The following is a 23,890-nucleotide window of genomic DNA, read 5'->3' as shown; positions in this document are numbered from 1 at the left end:
GATAAAGACACGCAAGCTTTTGTACGATGCACGCCTCGCCTTTCCTTAGCCCGATTCGCGCAGCAGCAGCAGCGTGTACATTTACTAAATACAGGGGGTAAGTAGGAAAGGCGCCTTGGTTGAACAATAGAGGCTTCACACGGAGCCGGTCTCGCAGGGGAGGAGGAAGGAGGCCGTTGGGTGTTTGATATTGCAACTCTCTGAAGCGAAGCAGCACCGGCCCAGCTCGGGTGGGGGGTTTCTGGTCCTCTTCGGTGGCTCTGGGGGATCGGACTTCTCAATCGTTGGGCTCGGAGATGGGCGCGCGGAGGAGAACCCTCCTTCTGGGGTTTGTCGTGGCTCTCTTTCTTGGAGTCGCCATCTATTTCCGCCTCTGGGCCATCGACAACGAGTCCTTCTCCGCCGACGATCGGGAAGTCCTGAGGTCCGTTGGTTCCCTTCTTCTTGTCCTCTCCTCCCCGTCTCTTTCTCCACCCCCCCCCACCCCGGTTCTGTTTGCAAATCCCTCTTCCTATCCCTGGTGATGTTTTGCAGATCGATGTACGTCTCAAATCTTCGGACATTCTAGCATGAACGAAACCTGGATCTTTTTTTTTTTTGTGCGTTTCCATTTTATTGCATCCAGGCGATCGGGAGGGGATCTGGGCTGGGCAAAGATGACAGTGCCGTCTGCTATCCATTTCTTGCGATCCGGATCTACCCGTTGCTCCTCTGCATGTGACTCGAAGGACCTCGATGCCGAAATAACTGGAAAGGAGTCTCCTTCTTCTTTGGCCAAATCTTTGACAATCTGATTCTTTTCTAGGACAATTTAATCCTTCTGGGAGTCAATCTGTTAGACGTCGTAAATATTTAAGGATTTTTTTTGTAATTTTTGGACCCACCGTTTCTCGCTATGGTAGGATGAACTCCTTCACCCTTTGTGCTGAAGCAAAACGCAACAAGTAGGACTCCCAAGATCAGCCCAACCCCCTCGCCTCCTTTGATCTTTGTCAAATTTCTATTAGTTTCGCCGTTATGTAAACTGGAAATGATGAGCCCAGTCTATGATAGGAATAGTGTAGCACCTATTTATCTACTTTGCTTCCTTTCTGCTGCCCATATTGAAACAAGTCATTGAAAAACATGAGAGGCCTGTGCAATAAAGGCATGCCGACTTTTGTTATCAACCACTTCAACATTGCTCTTGTTGTGCAAGATAAAAATGCAAAGACATTAGTAACAAGATCTCAGGAGGAAATTCTCGATGGAATGTAATCTAATCTAGATGGCACTAGATATCTGGCCGATTGAATTGATGATATAGCTCCCCTTTGCCTCTTGTGTATTGCTTCACTGATGAGAATGCAAACCTCCTAGCTAAAGAGTGATTACTCAGATGCTGAATTGTTATTTTTAAGGGTTTTGCCTCTTTCGCATTGACACTCTTTGCTTCTCATGAAAGAAGGCTAGTCCCTTGTGCATATGATTGCTGCTAATAACACTTGTAAATTGCCTATGAAAAGTTGATACCTAAACAAGAAAACTGCCTCGATTTTTTAAGTTCTTTATTAAATTTGAAGCAACATAGAGCCAGCGAAGTGATTCTTCATCTAAAAACATTTACCAGTGTTATTATGCCAGAATCCCCTGTTCAAGTTTGCTCGAGTGATACCACATTCTCTCATGGGGATAGATTTGTCTCAAGGCCTTTGGAAAGTAGCTATATCTTAGCACATAATATAGCTTCTAACTATGAATGATGCTTCTCTTTCATATTTTTGACTTATACAATGAATTCTTGTTTCTGCAATTTGTTGGCATCCGCTGATAAGAATTTTTTTATTCTGCTTCCTTGAAACTCAGTTGGAAACTTCTTTTAGCTTAGTCATAGTCAAAGTTGGATTTGATTGCTATCTGTATTCTTTAAACTAGGTAATGGTAATTAATTCTTTTATTTTATTAAGGATATTGCTTTTAGAGCTCACAATCATTTTTTATACATTACTTTTTTATCACATATGTATCTTTCTGTTTTTCCTTCTGCAGGAAACAATTTGAACGTGCCAATCTGGAAGCTATGGATGAATCTGCTGAATGGAGAATGAAATATGACGGGGAGGTCGAGAAGTGTAGGCTGTTTCAGGATGAACTCTTGAAGGTATCATTCGTCAGCTTTTTATAGTTGGATCTCTAAAAACTTACTGGAATTATCATTTACTTTAGCTAGTTGATGATGAGTATCTTTGACATAACGGCATTTGATGGGAGAATAAGTAGGCTGTTCTAATCTATTGATGATATGCAAGATGAGAGACAAAGTTGATGATATGTAAATAACCTTGGAAATATTGATGTTTCCTAAATTGATAAATTATTAAAGAATATCTAACTTGGAGAGTTGTTGGCCAACTTTTCTATCGGAACAAGATATGAGGAAGAGCGCGGGCATCTCTAGCTAGGTCGTGCAATTGTGCATGCCACCAATGTCTGAAATTGGAAAGAGGTAAGGGTGGTTGTGGGTCATATCACCTTGAGCTTCAAAGATTTTCACTATCAAGGCGCCGCCTTCTCAAAGAAGAAGGTAGCTAGGGCTATGAATCTAAACTATGAGCCACAAACTAAGGATAAACTAAGATAATGTAAGATAAATAAAGATAAGGGCAAAGATAAATAAAGATAACTGATAAGTATTTGATTTGCCAAAGATCTCTTCAATAAAGTTACATACCAATATTTATACAATCTTTGCTAAACAGTCAGGCAACCATCTACTTCTATTGCTGGCACCTGTTCACACCTGACCTCCACTTCCTTCTGACGATTCCAGTAGTTGGAACCAGCTGCTCCCTACTTTCACATTCTGGTATCCACCCACAATTACTCTCATTAGGCCGATGGCTTAATCTTCACAGGTGATCATACGCGATCGATCTCAAGCTTGACACGCTAAGTCCTCATTGGTCGGTCGATGCTTTCAATAATTATCTGGCCTATCCTAGTCGTTATCTCTTACAGTCGACCTGTTAGACATCTTATTAGTGTATCGAGTCTTCCCTCAGCTTATTCAGTTTTGTTCCCATAGTGCAACTCAAGGATATCAAAGTTTTATTGTCTAAGCTATTAATTTATCCTGTATGGTTACTAGGTTCGAGCGCCTTTAGTCATTGCTTTATTCCAGCCCCACTGTGTGGCTGTACATATGTTAATCCTTAGCTGTTGTTGTCAGTCAGGATGTGGTGTAAACAGGAGTTTATTGCATTTATGAACCCACCAGCTTAATGTACATTTTCTATGTTAGACTATTCTCTGATTAGAGGCGAGAGAGAGAGAGAGAGAGAGAGAGAGAGAGAGTACCAGCTCTAAGGCTAACCTAGCACACATGTTTAAAAGTAAGCAACATAAACATGTGCAAAATGAGATTATTAGACTTAATTTTCTTTCTCAATCACTAGGTAATGTCTCTCTGTGCAAAGAGCATTAATTTGTGGGTGTTTTAGTGGTGATCAGGTAAGACTAAGACAGAAGTTGATTTTGAAAGACATTCTGGAGCTTATTTGGTGATGGTTCATATTTCCTACCTAGAACTCTTAGGAATTTAGATGTGCAAATACCTGTGTACCAAATCATGTTATATAAATACCTAATTGTTTGGCTTTGAAACTTTTCTGGTTTACCTGAATTTTACATGGATTCTTCCTTCTCAGAAAACTAGTTTAATCTTATGTTTAACATGTTCTACGAATGCAATTATTTTGTCATGATCATGGTGGCTGTCCAGAAGATGACCATGTAACTCTACAATCACATGCTTCTCAATAATAAAAATGATTTTCCTGAGGAACAAAACCCCTCTTTCACGTGCTGCTAGCTATGCTGCAAATTTCGAATGTGGTCCATTCCCACATTCATTAGTCATTTTCTTCTGATTATTTTTTAGGGTGCAAACGCTTTCCACCCTACTGTTCATGGTCATTACTTCAATGTCCCCCAGCTTAATGCATTTACTTTACATGCATATCACGCACTGTTTTATCTACTAACTTTCCCCTCAGCTCTCTATGCTTCTGCCTTTTAATATTTTTACCAAACAGTACCGATCCATGATTTAGCAGTGAGCCACAATATTATAGATTTTCTTCGGCAAAATATCGAGTTAATGATACTACCAAGAGCTTTATCCAGTTTATGCTTTATATAGGTGTAGTAAGACGATGTCTGATGTGATATGAGCATTATGGAGCGTGTGAAATTATGGTATTAATGACTCTTCTGCTAACACCGCTACGCATTCTTCCTGTGATTTGTCTGATGCGAGTCTTGAGATTTTGCAGTCCTAAACTCAGATTTTATGCTTTGATTTTACATATGAGCAGTTCTCAGATGACTATCTCAGGGTGAAGAATTGAATGGTGAATGTGGAGATTCAATAGCTAATGAATCACAATTTCAAAACAAAATGTAAAGAATGTTTGAATGCACATATATCGAATGCTGGAACTGAGATGAGAGATGTATGGTTTGGATGCGTACCACATTTACCATAACAAGACCTTATGGTACTCTGTTTATTTGCTCAAACATTCTGAGGAACATGCAGGAAGCCATTTCCTAATTCATTAAATGCTCATTTCCATAACATGTTAATATAATAAATATTGCTGTTCATTTTACATGTTGAGGCCAATGAGCATCTTGCTGGCAGGTTAAGGCCTCATTAACAAGCGCCACTAAGAGGCTTGCCATGCTGCAAAAGGTATTAACTTGATTAGCACAAGAAAACGGTTGCTTAGACTTTTTTCTTCTGTCTGTTTTCTAACTTGGGATGTATATCTTGATCAGGAAAACATGAGCCTGCAGAAGCAATTGGAGTCCTTGAAACAACAAATTGGAGCCAAGGAACAACATTGCAACTGCAATCAATCCTCGACCCAGCACCAACAATAAGCAGTATGTGTACTCCTAGCCATTAAAGATATCATATCACATTCCAATCCAAAAAAAAAAAAAAACGTATCCAGTCTCTCAAGCACACCTCATAAGATCGATATCGTATTTCCCAGTCTTTCAAGCTTGCCTCATCTGATCTTATAGAACGGTGAGCAGCTATTAAAATTTCCTTGGTGAATTGTCGACCCTAACAGGACTGCCACGCTGTACTAGAACTCTATAACAGAAAGTGTTCTGCTTCTAAATTTGAACATGCAGGCATTACAATTGTTCTCAGATCTTTTTCGGCTGTTCTGTGCCGGTTGGAAATGTTTGCTACATAGAAGTACGCTGCAGAGGAGAGATTGTGGTGCTTGTGAAAATTCTGTAATTTTGAAAGGATCTGAGTGAGATGCAACAGACGTGGGGGGCTTTATTTAGCAGGTTCGCGGATCGATCATCTCATTGTGCCATGCAAGATCCATGAACCTTCTTTTTTGATTTGTAGAAATTAAAGAATTTAGTTGTAATTCAAAATTATGGTTTGCCAATTATGCTCCTGCCACAAGTCCTTGGTAGATAAAGAAGACAGTTTACAGCAGAGAAACAGTGTTCCATTCAGAAGTCTCCTTGCACCAACCAATCGGTGTCCGTCGGCTTTGGAGTTTGAAGGTCTTGTCTTTTTCGAATCCCAAGTATTGTGTTCATGTCCTTAGATGAGGGCCAAAAGGAAAACAAGAAATGGGAGTATCAGCCATCTCTGTTTTGAGCTTGTGGTAAACAAACCTGGAGAAGCCTTGGGAGGCCAATGCCCGAGAGAGCAGGTGCATCAATGTTCGCGCTCTCTGGGGGGGCCTTTGGGGTATTCTGTCGAATAGGTGAGAGTGTGTGGGGATGACCAACTCGGGGGGTGGATCGGCGGCACCGGAGACGGGGAGAGCTGAGGTGCCGAAGGGTTCAGGCTCCGGGGCTGCGGAGAAGGGCCGCTCATTGGCGGATGTGGCGAAGGGAGAGCCGCGGAGGCAATATGGGTCCTCCTATCGTTCCTCCCCTCGGGTGTTGGAACTGCTGCAGAAGAGGTTCTCCGAGGTGGTGGACGTCCCGGAGGAGGAGTTGGAGGGAAACCGTTCGGAATGGCGGAACTCCACGATCATTGTGAGAAGCCTTGGGAGGTATGTTCCAGCGGACTGGGTGGCGAGGGAGATCAAAAGAGTGGGGCGCTTGGGATACGATGTGGAGTGCTTCTTGTTGATGGACGGTTTCTTCGCCGTCCGGTTTGCGAACGAGGCCGATCGGGAAGCGGCTATGGCGAGCGGGCTGTGAATGGTGGCCGATCAGCTTCTTGCAATGGACCGGTGGCGACCTAACTTCATTCCGGGCGATGAGGGGCTTAGCCGGGTGGTCGTTTGGCTTCGCATGCCAAGGTTGCCCTTGGATTACTGGAAGAAGCCGACAATCATGCGAATAGCAGCCACTGCCGGCACTCCTCTGGCTTTGGATGGGGTCACAGAGCAGGGGAGGCGCTGTGGATTCGCCAGGGTGAAGATAGCTTTGGATTGCTCAGCTCCTCTCAAACCGGGCACTCTTGTGAGGGGCTCATCGAAGGGGGTAGCGGATGTTTTCTGGCAGGATTTCATCTACGAGAACCTGCCGGCTCCCTGCTCCAGGTGTGGGCGTATAGGGCATGCGATGGCGGACTGTACTTTCTCCATGCCGGAGGCCGAGGTGGCGGAAGAAGGGGAGATTCAGGGGGACGGGATGGAGTCCCCGAGGACGTCGGCCCAGGAGAACAGGGGTAGTGGTGAACCGGAGGACCTGCCGATGTTCGGCCTGTGGATGGTCACGGGTCATTCGCGGGCGCCGCGGGTGGCTAAGGTGCCGGCTCGGAGGAAGACGAGGGCTAAGCCTGGGGTTGGTCCGAGGTCGGCACCTACCTCTCCCCGATCCGGTCTGAAGCCAGGCGTGAACAGGGCTGATGCGGAGTCTTCCCCGATCGACCTCGAAGGGTGGTAAAAACCCTCCAAGGTTGCTCGCCGAAGGACGCCGGAGAAGGACGTCTCGGAAGCCGGCGGAGGCGTGAACAAGGGCGGCCCGAGTCACTCCACCCAGGTCGCAGGCGTGGCGGCTGAGTTGGAACCAGGTCCGAGCTCGGGCGGGAGCGACTCAGTGCCATCTCGGGTTGCGGTTGGTTGTGCGGTGAGGCGGGACCCGACCTCGTTCGGGATGGGGTCAAGTGCGATGGTACGGGCGATGTGGGATCCGACCTCGTTCGGGAAGGGGTCAGGGCCGACTCCACTGATCCCGACGGTTTGGGTCGGAGCCCGATGAAACGAAGCAGGAGCCTGGCCAGACCTAAGGGGCTGCTTCGCCCGACCTCCCCCGGGGGAGGGTTTGGTTCGTTGAGGAAGGAGCGGCCGGGGGGAAGCCATCGCTGGAGGAGCAAGAGCTCCCCTCCGCCCCTCTCGGCGGTGTGCAGTCGGCCTCCTAGGGCGGAGCGGGAGTCCAAAGGTGGCGGTCCCTCTCGGCGTGGGGTGGTGGGGGCGACTGGGAAGACATTGGCCCGGTCCCTCTCGGTGACGGCGTTGGCCTCGGAATTGGGCGTAGACCCGGTGGCACGGCCGGCCAGGAAGAAGGAAGGGGAGAGCCGTTTGGTGGGGATGGGGGGTGCGGTTGGGCCGCTCGACCTGCCACCGACTGCGGAGTCCCTAGAAGCGACACAGGTGGCACGGGGTAAGCTTCCTTTGTTGCCTGATGCAGGGGATCCTTCTAGGCCCTATGGAATGGGTTGCGGGCAGAGGGAGGATTCTAGTAGTGGGCAGCCTAGGGGACCGTCGCTAGCAGCAGCAGAACAAGGGGAAGTTTTGGGCCAGGGGGCACAGCCGGAGGCTGGTGGTGCTCACCTTCGTGTCTTGGACCAACTGAAGAATGCTGTGAAAAGGGTGAACACAGGAGAATTGGCTAGTGATGGACCTGTGAATGAGGTGGTGTTTCATGATTGCAACCCCGGGATGGTGGGTTGTGACACTCCCATGGGTGATCAATGGAGGTTCTCCTATGGAATTGTCGTGGTGCGGGGAAGCCCTCCTTTGCCCCGGCTTTTCGAAGGTTTGTGCAACAGAACAGGCCGGATATCTGTATTTTGTTTGAGACCCGTTTATCGAGCAGGGGTCTTCAGAAGGCAAGGAGGGTGCTTTCTCGGGCGTGGGGTTTCTATGCAGTTGAGTCCCGTGGGCTGTCGGGTGGGATAATTGTTACGTGGAGGCTGGAGTCCTGTAGATTGGATACTTTTCATGTCTGTGCCCAAGAGGTGATTATGGTGATCTCGGAGGGCACAAATGATCCCTGGGTTCTTACGGCGGTGTATGCAAGTACTAATTTCAGGGAGAGACGACGGTTGTGGGAGGAGGCATCGCAGTTGGTTGATCAGGGCTACCCGTTATTGATGGCGGGTGACTTTAATTGTATTGTTGACCCTCAGGAGAAGATGGGGGGTAAGCCTTTTTCCCATGAGAGGAAGGTTAAGGAATTTCAGAACTTTTTGACCGCAAATGGTTTGATTGACTTGGGATTCTCGGGTCCCAGATTCACATGGTGCAATAATCAACAAGGTCCGGCTAGAGTGTGGGAGAGACTTGATAGAGCTTGTGCGACAGCTGGATGGGTCCAGAGATTTCCGGATCATCGTGTGTCTCATTTACCCAGGATTGCGTCCGATCATTGTCCTTTGTTGTTGAGCACTGATGCCTTTGTTCCGGTGCATCCCCCATTCAGATTCGAGAAGATGTGGCTTTCTTACCCTCGTTCATGGGAGATGGTGAGGGAGGCGTGGAGCATTCCAGTGAGGGGTGATGCCATGTATCGGGTGTCCCGGAGATTGGAGTTGGCGAGGAGGAGGTTGAGGAGATGGAATCGAGAGGAGGTGGGTGATATCTTTAGGAGGATTGAGGAGTCAGAGGTGGCCACTGTTAGATTACAGGATCAGGAGGCTCGAGGGGGGGTCTGTCAGATGAGGATGTTGGGGAGCTCATATCACTATTAGCTCTGCATGATGGCCTCCTTAAACAGCAGGAGATATTTTGGAGACAAAAGACGAGGGTACAGTGGATCATGGAGGGGGACAGAAACACCAAATTTTTTCACCAGGCGACAGTGATTAGGAGGCATCAGAACAGGATCAGAGTTATCAGGGATGAGGAGGGGCAGCAGTCGGAGGAGCCGGAGGTGGTGGTCACAGAGGAGGAGAATTCTGATTTGATCAGGCCGGTATCGGAGAGGGAGATCAGGGAGGTGGTGTGGTCCCTCGGGGGGGACAAGGCTCCAAGGCTGGATGGGTTCCCACCGGTGTTCTTTCAGCGTTATTGGATGATAGTTGGACGGGATGTAACGGAGGCTATACAGCAGTTCTTCAGCACAACAGTGATGGCTGCTGGGTGGCAGAGGACCTTCATTGCCCTGATCCTGAAACAGCAGGATGCTTCGAAGCCGAGTCATTTTCGTCCGATCAGCCTATGTACGACTTTGTACAAGGTGACGACGAAAATTCTCGCTATCAGGTTGAGGGGTGTGCTCCCTAGGCTTATTTGCCCGGAGCAGGGGGCTTTTTTGGAGGGGCGGAGTATATCTGACAATGTACTCATTGCTCAGAAGTTTATGTTTGATCTTAGCAGAGCTCCGATGAGGAGAAGTTTGATGGGGATCAAGCTTGATATGGAGAGGGCTTATGACAGGATGAGGTGGGATTTTGTGCAGCAGTCCTTACGGATGTTTGGGGTCCATGAGACATGGATCAGGTGGGCCATGGGTTGTATCAGGGTGCCCTCCTTTGCTAGTTTGGTGAACGGTACGCCCTTCCGTTTCTTCGCATCGTCTGGGGGTTTGCGCCAGGGCTGCCCCCTCTCTCCACTGTTGTTTATTATCTGTGCGGATGCATTGTCTAGATTCTTGCGGCAGGCAGTGACTAGTCAGGAGCTGGAGGCTTATAGACCGGTGGAGGGAGCAGTGGCGATCTCCCATCTGTTATTCGCTGATGATTGTCTGCTTTTAGCCAGGTCTTCGAGGCAGTCGGCTCGAGTTATAGGTCAGATTCTTCGGGATTACTGTGCTCTGTCTGGTCAGCAGGTCAATTTGGCCAAATCAGCTGTTATCTTTAGCCCGAAGACACGCGGGGCGCTGAAGCTCTCTATACTGGAGGTTCTGGGAGTGGGAGAACAGGGTGGCCTGATGTCTTACCTGGGGGTACCATTATGTGGTCGACGACTGAGGATTAGGGATTGTGTGTCCCTTGAGACTAGTGTCAGACGCAGGCTGGAGGGTTGGCAGTCTCACTCATTGTCTATGATGGGGAGGATCATCCTGGTTCGTTCTGTTCTCTCATCTGTCCCTATTTACCTTCTATCCCACATCGATATTCCGGTGGCAGTCTTGAGGTCCCTTGAGCAGCTTTTCAAGGAGTTTATCTGGGGGAGGAGCAGCGGTAGAGGTGGGATCCATTTGGTGGCTTGGGAGGTTGTATACCAGCCGACCAGTGCCGGGGGACTGGGGGTGCAGTCCTTGATGACGAGACGGGAGGTGTTAGCGACGAGGCATGCAGTCAGATTTGTGCTTGAGCCTGAGAGCATGTGGTCCTCACTGATGAGGGCCAAATATGGCATCTTGGTGCCTGGGGGGTGGGTGGAGCGTCACCACTCTCCGATCTGGAGAGTGATGTGTGCTAGGGCTATGGCGGTGCTTCCGGAGATCAGATGGGTGATTGGTGGTGGCCGCTCGATAGATGTGCTGAAGGACAGCTAGGTGACCGAGTGGCCGATCTGTCGTCTGCCGACCATGGTGGACTCTGCGAGATTAGCTGGGTGCAGGGTCAGCGACCTGCTGGATTCAGAGGGGAGCCATTGGAGGGTGGGGATGATCAGGGAGGCGTTTGGTGAGCAGCTGGCGGAGTTGATTCTGGCCCTGCCAGTCCCCTCTGGAGGGGTGTCGGATAGGTTTCTTTGGATTCCGACGGGGTGGTCGCGGGTGCGGGCCAGGGATCTTCTTGCGCTGTTTAGCAGGGCGCCAGCTCGACAAATCGTAGGAGGCTGGATATAGAGATTATGGATTCACCCCCGAGTGGCACTTTTCATCTGGAAGGTGGCTTGGGGATGTCTCCCGACCAGGAGTCTGCTCGTTCGGCGTGGTATGCGGGTATCTCAGTTTTGTGAGACGTGCGGTGATATCATGGAGACCACCGAGCATGTTCTCCTGCAGTGCCCTAGGGCTCGAGAGATATGGCAGAGATCTTCGGTTCCCTAGCTTGATGCGGTAGTCTCGGCGCAGGATCTGTTGGGGGTGTTGAGAGATTCCATGTGTAGGCCCAGGTTGGCAGCGGAAGGGATATTGAGGGCGTACCTGTCCTATCATATTTGGTTGGATAGGAACGTAGGCATATTTGAGGGGAGGCGCGCTTCCGAGGATGGTGGTGGACAGAGCGGCGCGACATGCGAGGGAGGTTATGGCGGCTACCACTGATTTTTTTTCTGGGATGGCTAGGGACACCTGGGGTACTTCTCACGCTGTTTCAGCGCCCCGTTTCGTTCTTGTCTCTTGGGTACCCCCACCCCTTGGCTATCTCAAAGTAAACTTCGACGGCAGTAGGTCACTAGATGGTTTGACTGGAGGGGCCGGTTTTGTGATCAGGGATCACTGTGGTAGGTTGATGGCCGCATGAGGGCGTCGTACACCTGGGATCACAGTTGTTGGAGCGGAGCTGCGGGCTGCTTGGGAGGGCTTATCCTATGCCAGGCAGGTCCTTGGCGCCGAGCGAGTGTACCTTGAGGGAGACTCTGCGGTGGTGATCGATTGGATTCGGGGGGTGGACAGGTACGGTGACGGTCACCCCCTTATTCGGAAGACTCGGAGGATGGCTCAGTTGATGATCGGATTCCAGATTGGTCATGTATTTAGAGAGGCGAACAGGGCCGCAGACTGGGTCGCCTCTTTTGTGGCCCGGCATTCCGGGGATGTTTTGTGGACGTCTGCTCTAGACGCTCCTTTCCTTTTGTTGTCTTTACTTTCTACGGACGTGGCGGGTTGTACTCATGTTAGATCTATATGAATGAGTAGCCGGTTTTTACCAAAAAAAAAAAAAAAACTGGAGAACGGAATCAAGTCTTATCTCAGCTGGGAATGCCGTTGGATCCGAATACATTACCCATGCAGGTTCGAGGACCGGCAACAACAGGACAGATGTGGGAACGAGCTGGAATCCAACCCTTTGTATCGAACGGCAAGAGGGAAGGTCCGCCTCTGGATCATGGAGCCAGAGTTAAAAGAAGTGGAACCTGGAAGCGCTGCTGCAGAAGGAGCTGATTGGCTCATCGCATACAGAACTGCTTGGAAAGCAGAGTTGCATCCACCCAAACAACCCCAATTACTCCAAATCGCTTCCAGGTTAAAAAGTTATCTAGTTCTCTTTGCCATTTTCACGGGACCCTTCAGGGCATCCCAAACCCTGAGCGTTTGAGGCTTGGGCCAAGTTGAGAAAGTCTCCACCTGCCCTCCTTCAGCGTTGGCTCTAAATCTCCTCAAAATTCAAGGAGGAACGGTTGGTGGAGGATGGCCGACATCATCGTCCAAGGAGAGAGGTAGAGGGCCATGAGATAGATCTATTATTCTCTGATGCCTGGAGGAGGAGCGCCTTTGAGTTGCTGCAACTCGCCCTGTACTCAAAATGGGTGCAGGACGAGATGATGCGTATCGGTCCAAAACACAGCTTCACTTGCTGCAGCTCACCGCGTCGCGGTACTGTTGGGTTCAGGTGCCTTTAAACTGGTAACAATTGACTCTGATCCGCTTACCCTTAGAGCAACGAAAGAAGGAGTTGCCCTATAAACCGCCCGACGAACTATGCTATGGCTGTGGAAACTGACCTGCTTCACTTTAGAGCTAGCTTCCCACTTGAAGGAGCGCTTGAACGGAACTGGACTGCCCTAAACCGCTTACTGAAAGGCTCGACGAGCTACAACAGGCAGACAACAGGTAGGTCCGATTGCAGCAAAATGGATCCTGAGTATGTACCACACAAAAAACAAAAAACACAAACAAAAATAAAAACAAAAAACGGAGTGGACCTCGTGCTACACGTAGATGCACCTCCACACACATTGCTACGCAAACAACGCGCAGCAAAGAACCTAATGATAGTGGGGGAGAACTTTAATCAGTTATACCCTTCCCGCTCCCAAGGGCCTGTTATTTGAAGGATAAAACAATTATCCGGAAATCTGAATTTTTTTAGATAACTATTTCATAAGCAACATTTAGATAGAAAAATAATTTATCCATATTCTCTTGTATACTGAAAAGTGGCTTCAGAATGTGTTATCTATGTTCTTTTGCATCCCCTCAGGTTTCCACTGCTGCAATACCCATAGGACATCATCAATCAAAAAGTTTTGGTACAGCCAATGATTCACATGGACAGCATGCCAGCATTCCATTATCATGGAACAATTGCAAGGTTTCACTTTGCGATGCCAATAAGTAAACATGCACAATTCTTAAGCACTGACCATCATGATATACAAATGACAGCAATGGATATGTTACTGTAGGCGAAAATTAGAAAAGAAGAAATTCCAAGATCACACCAGCACACATACAGTTGAGAGAAGTGGATGTTCTGGCTTTTCACCTGGACGCCAATGACCAAAAGTTTAGGAGAAATGATGGGGAGAGTGCAAACCAGCTGATGAAGGCCATGGCTGTAGCAGTCTGAAAGCTTGTGCAGTGATTTTCTGAACAGATGTTCAGATCATTGCTGATCAAAACTGTGATGCCCGCGGATGCACAAGCTGCTGCAAATGTGAGTGTGTACATAATCTGCGACAGAATAAAACGATCTCATCACATGGAGTGACCAAAACCATTCAGTACTGGAATGTCAAGACCCCAGCAAATTTCATTTGGGCCTCTACTGATCTAGACTCAGTACTCCATTACATCCATGCACACACACTAATGGGATAATATATTTCCAAAATAAATGTTTGTTTCTCTAAAGAATAATTTTTAAGGCATCATTATTTGTACTCACACAGATTTCACGTCCATCTACACATATGGGGGAAGACCGCTGAAACAAATGTCAGATGAATATATAATTCAAAACTCTCAAGCATTTTAAATAAACTTCCAGCACAGATTCTTGAAATGTGTTGAATGTCCTCTATTTATCTGACTACTGTTCTTACCCCATCTCCAATGGTAAACAAACAGACAGCTCGGGAATTCCGCAAGCAGCGTTTTACTAGAAGGGCATAGATATCCACGAAGGCTAGTGAAAGGCTCCACAAGCTCTGTAAGATGATTGCTGCTACCAAATAGCTGCAGTCAAGGCCCAAAATCAGTCTTGTTTCGTTGCTAAAATGAAGTTGCTAAGAATCTTGCACAAGATAGTAAAACATTAAGAAACTCTCATCCACACTATCTATCTTGAAGGCTGCATCATGTAAAAAAGCAATAGGACAAAAGCTTTCTTTATAAGAAAAATTGTGAAAACACCATAACTTCCATAAATATAGAACACGCAAGGCTAATTACTTAGCAACTGCCAAATTTCCAAATTTTGCAATGTACAGTCATGAAGGGCATAAGAAAGCAGTTTGTTCCTTTGTGCCAAGCAGTAAAACATTAAGCATCTTTTATCCACACTATCTATCTTGAAGGTAGCATCATGTAAAAAAGCAATAGGCCAAAAGCTTTTTTTATAAGAAAAATTGTGAAAACACCATAACTTCCATAAATATAGAACATGCAAGGCTAATCACTTACTTAGCAACTGCCAAATTACCAAATTTTGCAATGTATAGTCATGAAGGGCATAAGAAAGCAGTTTGTTCCTTTGTGCCAGCCAGCAGTTGTAGTCCAAAATCCATGGACAATATTAGGGGTTTAAACTTATAAAGGTGGTTCAATGAATTCAATTAGGTGGAAAATATGTTTTCTAGTAAATACAAGAGGAAGAAGCAAACATAAAGCTTGAAAATCTGAAGCACTGAATAGTGTAGATGCTAAGAACTTCAAAACATATAAGAGAAGTCAAAGGAAACAACACTAGAAGGAAAACAACAAAGTTCTAATAATCTAGGAAGTTTTGACTTCTCATAAATCTGCAGGGCTTTGGGTCTTGTGGCATGAAACCATCAATTGTGTGCCTGTTGATTTGGTGCATGTAATAGATATTCTTGTCTTCTAGATATTATACTCAACTCAACTAAGCCTTAATCTCAAACTAGTAGGAATCAACTACATGAATCCTTTTCCTCCATTCTACTCTATTTAAGATCACATTTTCTAAAAGATGTAGCAAAACCAAATCTTTACTACTTCATCACATGTGATTTCCAATTGATCTCTAGCTCTCTTTCCTTCTATATGTATCAAATCACTCCTTTTACATATCCAAACTATCTAAGTCGTCCTTCTCTTACTTTATCTTCAATTGATGCTACATCTACCTTTTTATGAATGACTTCATTTCTATTCGATCTTTTCTTGTATTAGCATGCATCCATCTCAACATCTCATTCCGTCCATACTCATCTTATGCATATGTTGTTTTCTAACTGCCCAACATTCTAAACCATAAGACATAGCTGGTCGTATGGCTATCCTATATTTTTTTCTATAACTTAGTAGGTATCCTATAATCACATAATATCCCAGTCGCATTTCTCCAATTTATCCATCCTCCTTTAATCGTATGCATAACATCATCTTCAATCTTCTATTCTTCTAAATAATCTATTTTAAATACCAAAAATGATCGCTCTTAAAAGCTTCATGATCTTCAATTTTTACTACATCTTCATCTATACTTCTAATTTTACTAAAATTGCATTCCTTGTCTATCTTAGTCTTATTTAACCTGAAATCCTTAGATTCTCATGCACTCCCCCATAATTCCAACCTACGATTAACTTTAACCTTAGTTTCATCCACTAATGCTATATCATCCGCAAATAGCATGCACCAGAGAATATCGTCCTAAATATACCCAGTAATCTCATTCATAACTAGCAAAAACAGGTAGGTACCCAAAGCAGATCGTTGGTGTAAATCTACTGTGATTCGAAACTCACTAGTATTATCATCGTAGTTCTCACATTAATAACTACTCCATTATAGATGCTCTTAATCACATTAATATAACTAGCAGAATTCCTTTCTTTTTTAACACTCACCATAGGATTTCTCTAGGAACTCTATGATATACTTTTTCTAAATTAATAAGGACCATATAAAGATTTTGTCTGTTTTCTCCATATTTATCTATTAAACACTGAAGGATAAAGTAGCTTTCACAATCAACATTCCTGGCATAAAACCAAATAGGTTCTTTGATATTTTTGTATCACATCTTAACTCAATCACCCTTTGTCAATGTTTCCTTATATGGCTCATGAGCTTAATATCAACATAGTTAGAACAATTTTGAATATCACATTTATTCTTATAAATCAATATTATAGTACTCTTCCTCCATTTATCTTAGTCTTTATGATCTTATTAAATAAATTAGTTAATCAGTTACTCTCAAGTCACCTAAACACTTCCAAACCTTAATAAGAATCCCATCAGATCCAACTATTTTTCCTATTTTCATCCTTTTCATAACCTTCTTTACTTCTACATGTATATTAAATATTTCAGTCTTCAATGGAAATAGTAAGGTAGCCTAAACCATTTACATGATTTGCATCAAATAGCTTATCAAAATAACTCGTCCATCTTTCTTTGATCTCGTCCTCCTTAACCAAAACTTTTTAATTTCATTTTTGATGTATTTAGCATGCATCAAGTCTCTAGTTTTTTTTCTCTTAAGTCATGCAATATTATAGATATTTTTCTTCCCATCCTTAATTTCTAACTTGCGATATAACTCTTCATACGCTTTCAATCTACCCACTCATACTATCTTCTTAACTTCCTTCTTAGCCAACTTTTATAAACTTCCCTATTCCTACATTTAGATAGTCTTTTATAGGACTCTTTTAGGTTTGACGACCACCTGAACTTTCTCATTCCACCACCAAGTTTTCTTACGTAATAGCTCCTTTTTCTTTGATTTTCCTAATATCTCTGTAGCCATTTTCTTAATATTGTTAATCATCTCTTCTCATATGGCATTGATTTTTCCATTTAGACCTTATTTTTCTTCCTTCAATATTCAATCCTTAAAACCATTTGTTTTTCTCCTCTCAAATTCTACCACCTAGTCCTCGGGTTCTATTTTTTTTGGTCCTTCTCTTCTATTTCTTAATACACACATCTACCTACCAATCTATGTTGGATGTTTAGTCTCTCATCTACTATAACATTACAATCTTTTTACACAAAACTCGATAAGTTTATTTAGTAAAGAAGAAATCTATCTGACTAATATTATACGTACTTTTAAAAGCTATCAAATACTAGATCATATGCCATTGTGAACTCTAAAATAGCATTCTTCCTTATTTCTATCTTCGAAACTGTATTCTCGTCACACCCTTTCAAAACCTACATTATATATCCCCACATGCCTATTCAAATATCCTCCAATAAATATTTTTCTCCAATAGGTATCTCTTGAATTGGCCCATCTATATCCTCCCAAAAGCATTGCTTTGTAGCATTATCCAACTTTACTTGAGGAGCATAAACACTAAGGATATTATTAGACTCCCCTCCTAGCAATAATTTTATCAAGATTATTCTATCTCTTACGTTCATATTTTTCACAACCTTATCTTTTAAACTCTTATCTATAATAATTCCTACTCCATTTGAATCCTAGTTTCTAGGTATACCAAAGTCTATAACCCTTCTTACCAACTTCCTTTGCTTCTTCTCCTATCCATTTAGTCTCTTGCAAGTTGTCTTATACATATTATCTTGGAAAAAACTGTAAGTTACTTTGTATGATGCTTATTATGTTACTTAAATATGTCATTTCAATAATTAATGCCTTTATCCTTCAACATAAAACATTAAAGATGTATGGCTTAATTTAATTGTGAATTTGCATAATTATGTAAGGATAACTGAATTTATGCTCTGATTTTCAGAATGTGAATGTGAAAGTCAATCGAAATAGTGGTGTTTGGACTTGAAACAAGAGGTGGAAACTTGTGTTAAGGTACAGCCATTGCTTGCCACCGCTGAAGGCCAAAACTGCAGCTTTTGCAGTTGCATTCTATTGTTACCAGATGATATGCTCGCCATTTGATGTAAGTTGCCTTCTGCCATTGAATATTAAGAAGACAAAATCAAATTTTGAAAGAGTTTTCTCCCTCAAGTTGCTTTAAGATCTTGGTTCTCTATTTTGAGTCAATCCCAAAAAGTTTTTGAGCCTTGAGCCACCCATACTCAGTTTAGCATTATGCCACCATTATTAATGCTAGTGTAATAGATGCAATCTGATTCCACTCTTGCCCATGTCATGGTTACAGTTCTTTTTTTTTTGAAGGGGGGTGCAACACAATCGCAATTCTTCTCAATGCTCCTCGAACACAATTATAGCTACTACTTTAAGTTTCACTGTCGTTGTGTTCTGAGATGACCTAAGCTACTTTAAATTCTGCTATCGTGATAGTCCAAGATGACTAAAGCTATGTTGGGATGCCGAATAACCAAGGTTCACTATCTCAGTATCAGACCCCATACTGGTACCATCATTGTGCCAGTACACCCGGTATAGGAGCCGATTCAGTGTATTGACACTTGATACGCCTCTCATACCACGTACTATTCGATATCGGTACAGCATGGAAATATCGGTATGCACCAATACCGTCCGGTACGGCAAACCACACGAATAAGTGACCACATCTTTAACATATATATGTACATATATATATACATACATACATATATATATATACATACATGCATATATATATATATATATATATATATATAAGCATTGGTATTCGCCTCCGAGCTGGTTAACCAATGAATAACTTTATCTGGCTGGTGCTCCTATGACTAGTGGGATAAAGTCATGGAAAAAGTCCAAGGGTGGAGAGGGAGAGAGAGAGCATTTTATGGCTAAAGTTATTTTACCCTCCTCCTTGAAATAAACTTACCTAAGTTAAGCACTTTTTTTGGGCCTTGACCAAATAAGTTTATCCACCATTTTCTGGATGTTTGGCTAGTTAATAGGATAACTTGATGTTATCCACCTTAACCATCATCCAAACACAGCCTAAAAATGCAAACTTGTCAGAGTAGGAGAAGCAGATCCTGCAAAGAGAAAAATAACAATCTTTTCAAATGTTAAAGCCTGGAGAAGCAGAGACATATACTCTCTTATATGTCTCTAGTGCAAAGAATAGCTAATTTGATGTGAGTTGCATGAACGTAGACATGAAAAAGGACTGAAGTGTACAAATAAGGCCCTGAATTCTATTTAAGAGATATAGAAAATGATCGATCACAGCAATTAGATGCATCATGCAAGATGAAGTTCCCATTGTCTATAAGATGAATTTTCCTTAAGCCATCCACCTAACTGATACTCCAAATTTGCATATAACGCCCATGGTGTAAGCATTCTAAGTCCCGACTCATTTAGAAATAGAAGTACAGCAAACTTCCCCACGTTTTCATGTTCTTGTGCTTGTTTCCTCCTTCTGTGAGTTCCATAGCCCATCTCTCAAAACTCGAGCATTTTTCACATCACTACCCTCTCTTAAATCCCAAGAGTAGCAACTCAAATTTGAGTATCATCAACCATCTTCTCTGCAATTCTTAATTATACTCCTAATATAGTTCCATTAATTAACATTGTAGAAAGACCATCCAAGTGCACAAGGCTCCCCCCATCTAGGGAAGGTCTGGTGTATGCAACTTTACCCCCATGTGCAAAGAGGCTATTTTCATATTTCAATCTCACTGACACCCAAGTCGCAATGGAGCAAGCTTACCATTGCACCAAGGCCTGCCATCCATTAATTAACATGGTATTATATATTAGTAACATAAATCATGGCATAATCAATGAGCTCACTTATGGCATTTCTGAAGATATAAACATGGCAATACCATATGCGACTAATAATCCACATGCAACTTCAGCATCCCCTTGCTTAACACCCTCTAACTGGAACCTCACTAGTATTAGAACAGCCACTTACAACACACATCATCATTCCTTCGTGTATCTCTTCGAGAATCAAAATATGCTGCTTAAGTATATATTTCCTCAACACTCACTTATGATTCATTATATATTATCAATTTTTTATCATACGGATTATTCTATATAATGAAAGCTTGTTTTTACATTTTAGACACCTTATCTTTTGCATAAATCTCTCTATAATTTCCGAAGTGACAAGGACCAAAATGATTGACCATCTTAGCATAAAGCTCTTCAACTATTGTAGCTATGTTCTCTATCTATTTCACAGTGTTCTCTTATGTAACTTAATAGTGTGGCTCGTAAGTTCAATGACATGATAGATGATAGCTGGCACTATTTCAAACTTCCCTTGATTTAGTTAAAGGGCACTATGGTGCCCATAAAATTTAGCCATTTGTCACTTCCTTCTTTCAAAACCCCACTGAATAAGCTACTTCACCAAATCATTGATTTTTCTTTTTACTCATGATCCTCTACGCATTGAATGCGAAATTTCACAATCTCAAAGCCTTGCCTTTTAATGTCACTATATTCTGGCTATCCAAATAACTGCCTGATTTTTCTCCGTCTTTGCCTCTATTGCGGTTGCCCTTAAACTACATTAACAAACAAAAGTCACATTGCTCTTTGGTCTTAAAATGCTCGCTTCTGGTGCACCGTCTGCGCATGAAAAAGACAATTTAACACACTAAATGTTCTGTATCCTTTCCTCTTAAAGTCCCAGTATTGCAGCATTTGCAGAAAATAGCTCTGTTCCGGCCCCCATTTACTTCCTATTTGTAACTAATATCATAATCTTGTTTCTTAATGATGAATATATCATGATTTACAAAGCCTTAATTCTCATTATGCATAACTATATAAGATAAAAAGGCGTCCATGATATTGATTCATGTATATTGTAAACTTTGTCGGAATCTTGACTAATCGTAGTTGTTGGACTTGAAAGTTCAAAAAGATATCGTAACTGACTTTAGATTAAATTTTTTTAGCAGTTGCTGAAATCCTGAAAGGATATATAGAATTGGTAGGTCGAAAAGGATTAGCCAACTGACTGCACAACCACTAGGGTTTATGACTGTAATATGAAAAATAGATGAAAACTTAGCAAAACTGCACCAACAACTAAGTAATGGGAAACAATAATAACCCACACAATTGGTTGGTCTCGTATTGGTTGGAAGCCTCTCTCCCTCTCTCCCTCTCAAGGTATCGAGCCTCATAAAAGTCACTAAGTCTTGGTAATTATAAGTTATTAAGAGAAACAGAGGAAATGATGTTCAGTCATCAAGAACATGTATGCTAGATGACATATTAGGGCTGAAAGCAAGTTGGATTATATCTGACCGTATCCATTTTTATATTCGATTCGGATTGAATTCGGATACTGCTTTTTTGGTCTGATCAAATATGGATACGGATTCGGATAGTCAGTTCAAAAATCTTCTAGATATGGATATGGATATGGATATGAATGCGGATATACCTAATTTTTTTCGGATTCGAATATCCGTAGTAAGTGAAAGAAGAAGTTTAGGTTAAATTAAATGAGAGAACCAATTGAGTGATTAACCAAACTTAAACTAAAAGAAATTCAGATATCAGATGACCATTACTTAAGACAGTAATCCGAAAATGAAATATACGATTCGAATAAAATCCTTCGAATCATCACGCATGCCTGAAATGCTCAAATCTTTCATTCATATGTTTCGTCCCTCTCTCCTCTTCATCGTCTTCAAGCAACTAGGATTTCGAAGATCCGTCCATTTCTTAGTTTCCAGCCGAATATTGCAACCAGCAACAATCGTGAGATACCCTGGAGGCACCTTAGATCCCGTCTATTTCAGTAACGAACAATCTTGAACAATATATTCTTTATGAAATTGTTAGTTTTTATTATTGATAAATGCTTGTTAAACTTATTTTTTTTTAATTGAATCTTTTCTTTATGATTATGTCTCGATTGCTGGTTTTCATCCTTGAATTTTGATCAAATTTGATTAATATCCGAAAAATAACCAATTCATATCCGTATTCGAATAAGAAAATATGGATTTGTTTAATATTTGATTCGTATCTGCATCCGTTTATAATAAATATGGATATACTCAATACCCGATTGCATCCGTATCCATATCCATTTAGAACACATATTAATTTTGATATCCATTTAATATCTGTATCCGTATTCATATTCGTTGAAAAATATTGATATAAATATGGAATATCCGATCCATATCCAATCAGTTTTCAGCCCTATAGCATATCATGGTGGCCATGGCATGTCAAAGAAAGATTCCCAAAACATGCACAAACACACAAAAATAATAATAAAAAAAGCATGATCAAATAGCAAAATGAACAGTGGAGAAATGGTTCCGATGTAATGTTCAGGAAATTATTTTTACCAGAAGGCAGTGACGGAGGTGAAATCGCTGGTGGAGGTCATGACGGAGAGAGCGGCGGCCGCGAATATGAATTGGCAGAGGCGCAGGACGAGGCCTCCGGGCGTCCCGGGCATGCCCTGGATGTCCTTCATCATCACCCTCGGCGGATTCTCGGCAGCATCCGTGAGAGGGGGAGCCTCCACCGGATGCACCGCCGGCCGACTCACGAACATCTCTCCTACTACTGCTATTAGGCCAACCTCCAGATCATAGATGATGATGACCTGTCGCGGCCAACAAAAACCCGCCGCCTCCGGCCCCGATCGGAGAGGAAGTCTGATGCCTTGACGAGTGTAGAAGGATTCGGTGGCGGAAAAGCCCCGGACCGGAGGGCGATCAACCGGCTCCAAGCCCTAATTATTACTATTGTTACAATTAATATTATTCTTTTTTTCCACTTTCGCTGTTCTTTTTTGACTTGCTGGATTCAGGAACCGTGAGAGAAGAAAAAAAGGGAAGAGATCGACAAAAAAGCCCTAGCTCCGACGAAAACGATGGAGGAGAAGAAAGAATAGTGAATGAATTCAAAGGTGGCTCGGATCAATTGACGGGGAGAGCGAGCAGGGAAAGTGAAGAGGAGAGCGAGAGAGAGCGGGGGAAGAACTGGGGAGGCAGAGGACGGAGTAGGAGGAAAAAAACCTGAAAAAGGTAAGAGCGCATTTATTCGGGCGTGCTTTGGGCGGCCGGTGAAGGAGGGTGCTTAGGAATTATGATAGCGTGCCAGCACCGCACTCGAGCAGCGCCCCTCTTCCTCCTCTCTTTCTCCTTCAGTTCTGTTTTTTTCTTTTCTTTTCTTTTTTTAGGTAACTCTTCGGTTTTGTTAAATAATATATATTATATTTGGTCTGATGACCGACCGGCTTCCGGCGCCCTGCACCCGTGGGCCGACCCACGCCTTTGACACGAAATTTTTATAGATCATGCCCTACCATATAATACCAATTCAATGAGGGTCCATGTCATTATTGTCATTGCATCAGCCATGTCCAGGCGCGGTATTTTTTTTTTTCCCCTTCTTTCGATATAAAAGCAAATGCTTCTAGTTACAAAAAAAAAAAAGCAAATGCTCCTGCTTCCACAATTTCGGCCGGCATCGTCCGTCCATAATTGGCACCCAATCTTCTCTGATCCAACAAGGGAACGCCGGGACCGATGCATACTTTCGGAGGTCTCGGTATGCTTCTTTTATGGCAACGCCTTGAGTGGAAGTTCCCAGAATGGAGGGCGCCTGCAACGATGGCTCGAACCAGAATCTTTTCCCGCGCTTGATTAGGATGGAACGATGCATCGCGACGGTAACGCGGGCGGAAACTAATATTCCTTATATGTTGAATTTTGAGTTTCGTGCTGACCATCTTGTGCCCAACGT

The 23,890-nt window shown here is 43.4% G+C and overlaps 2 protein-coding genes and 1 long non-coding RNA gene across 4 annotated transcripts; 2 read left to right on the top strand and 1 right to left on the bottom strand.

Moving 5' to 3' along the window:
• The first annotated feature begins 119 nt into the window (after nt 1-119).
• On the top strand, nt 120-5,205 carry LOC120108500 (acyl-CoA-binding domain protein). The gene is made up of 4 exons (XM_039122105.3): nt 120-424; nt 2,029-2,140; nt 4,685-4,735; nt 4,822-5,205. The coding sequence occupies exons 1-4, from the start codon at nt 297-299 to the stop codon at nt 4,924-4,926; spliced, it is 396 nt and encodes a 131-aa protein (XP_038978033.1). The 5' UTR covers nt 120-296; the 3' UTR covers nt 4,927-5,205.
• On the top strand, nt 4,179-4,439 carry LOC148699817 (uncharacterized). Its single transcript, XR_015974185.1, has 2 exons — nt 4,179-4,236; nt 4,356-4,439. It is a non-coding gene; the product is annotated as an uncharacterized LOC148699817 (long non-coding RNA).
• An 8,148-nt stretch (nt 5,206-13,353) lies between the features above and the next one.
• LOC120108498 (CASP-like protein 5A1) lies at nt 13,354-23,326 on the bottom strand. Of its 2 annotated transcripts, XM_039122098.3 has the most exons (4): nt 22,483-23,326; nt 14,136-14,268; nt 13,979-14,017; nt 13,354-13,764 (listed from the first exon to the last, which is right to left on the bottom strand). In XM_039122098.3, exons 1-4 carry the CDS (start codon nt 22,692-22,694, stop codon nt 13,573-13,575), a joined length of 576 nt encoding a protein of 191 aa, XP_038978026.2. In that variant the 5' UTR covers nt 22,695-23,326; the 3' UTR covers nt 13,354-13,572. The 2 variants fall into 2 exon arrangements, with proteins under 2 accessions (XP_038978026.2, XP_038978027.2); XM_039122099.3 differs by lacking the exon at nt 13,979-14,017.
• Nucleotides 23,327-23,890: the final 564 nt, after the last annotated feature.

Source organism: Phoenix dactylifera, chromosome 16 (assembly GCF_051530095.1).
Source record: "Phoenix dactylifera cultivar Ajwa chromosome 16, Ajwa_hap1_PhDact_Kaust_v1.1, whole genome shotgun sequence".
NCBI lineage: Eukaryota > Viridiplantae > Streptophyta > Magnoliopsida > Arecales > Arecaceae > Phoenix > Phoenix dactylifera.
The sequence above is the reverse complement of the archived record's forward strand: the minus strand, read 5'-3'. Positions and strand labels throughout refer to the sequence as shown.

What these genes read in the sequence shown, in the direction of transcription:
- LOC120108500 (XM_039122105.3), top strand. Translation starts at nt 297, where the DNA reads ATGGGCGCGCGGAGGAGAACCCTCCTTCTGGGGTTTGTCGTGGCTCTC. An exon ending in TTCAGGATGAACTCTTGAAG is followed by an intron (nt 2,141 to 4,684) that starts GTATCATTCGTC and finishes TCTTGCTGGCAG; the next exon opens with GTTAAGGCCTCATTAACAAG. An exon ending in GGCTTGCCATGCTGCAAAAG is followed by an intron (nt 4,736 to 4,821) that starts GTATTAACTTGA and finishes TATCTTGATCAG; the next exon opens with GAAAACATGAGCCTGCAGAA.
- LOC120108498 (XM_039122098.3), bottom strand. Translation starts at nt 22,694, where the DNA reads ATGTTCGTGAGTCGGCCGGCGGTGCATCCGGTGGAGGCTCCCCCTCTC. An exon ending in ACCTCCGTCACTGCCTTCTG is followed by an intron (nt 14,269 to 22,482) that starts GTAAAAATAATT and finishes CCTTGACTGCAG; the next exon opens with CTATTTGGTAGCAGCAATCA. An exon ending in TAGATGGACGTGAAATCTGT is followed by an intron (nt 13,765 to 13,978) that starts GTGAGTACAAAT and finishes ATTCTGTCGCAG; the next exon opens with ATTATGTACACACTCACATT.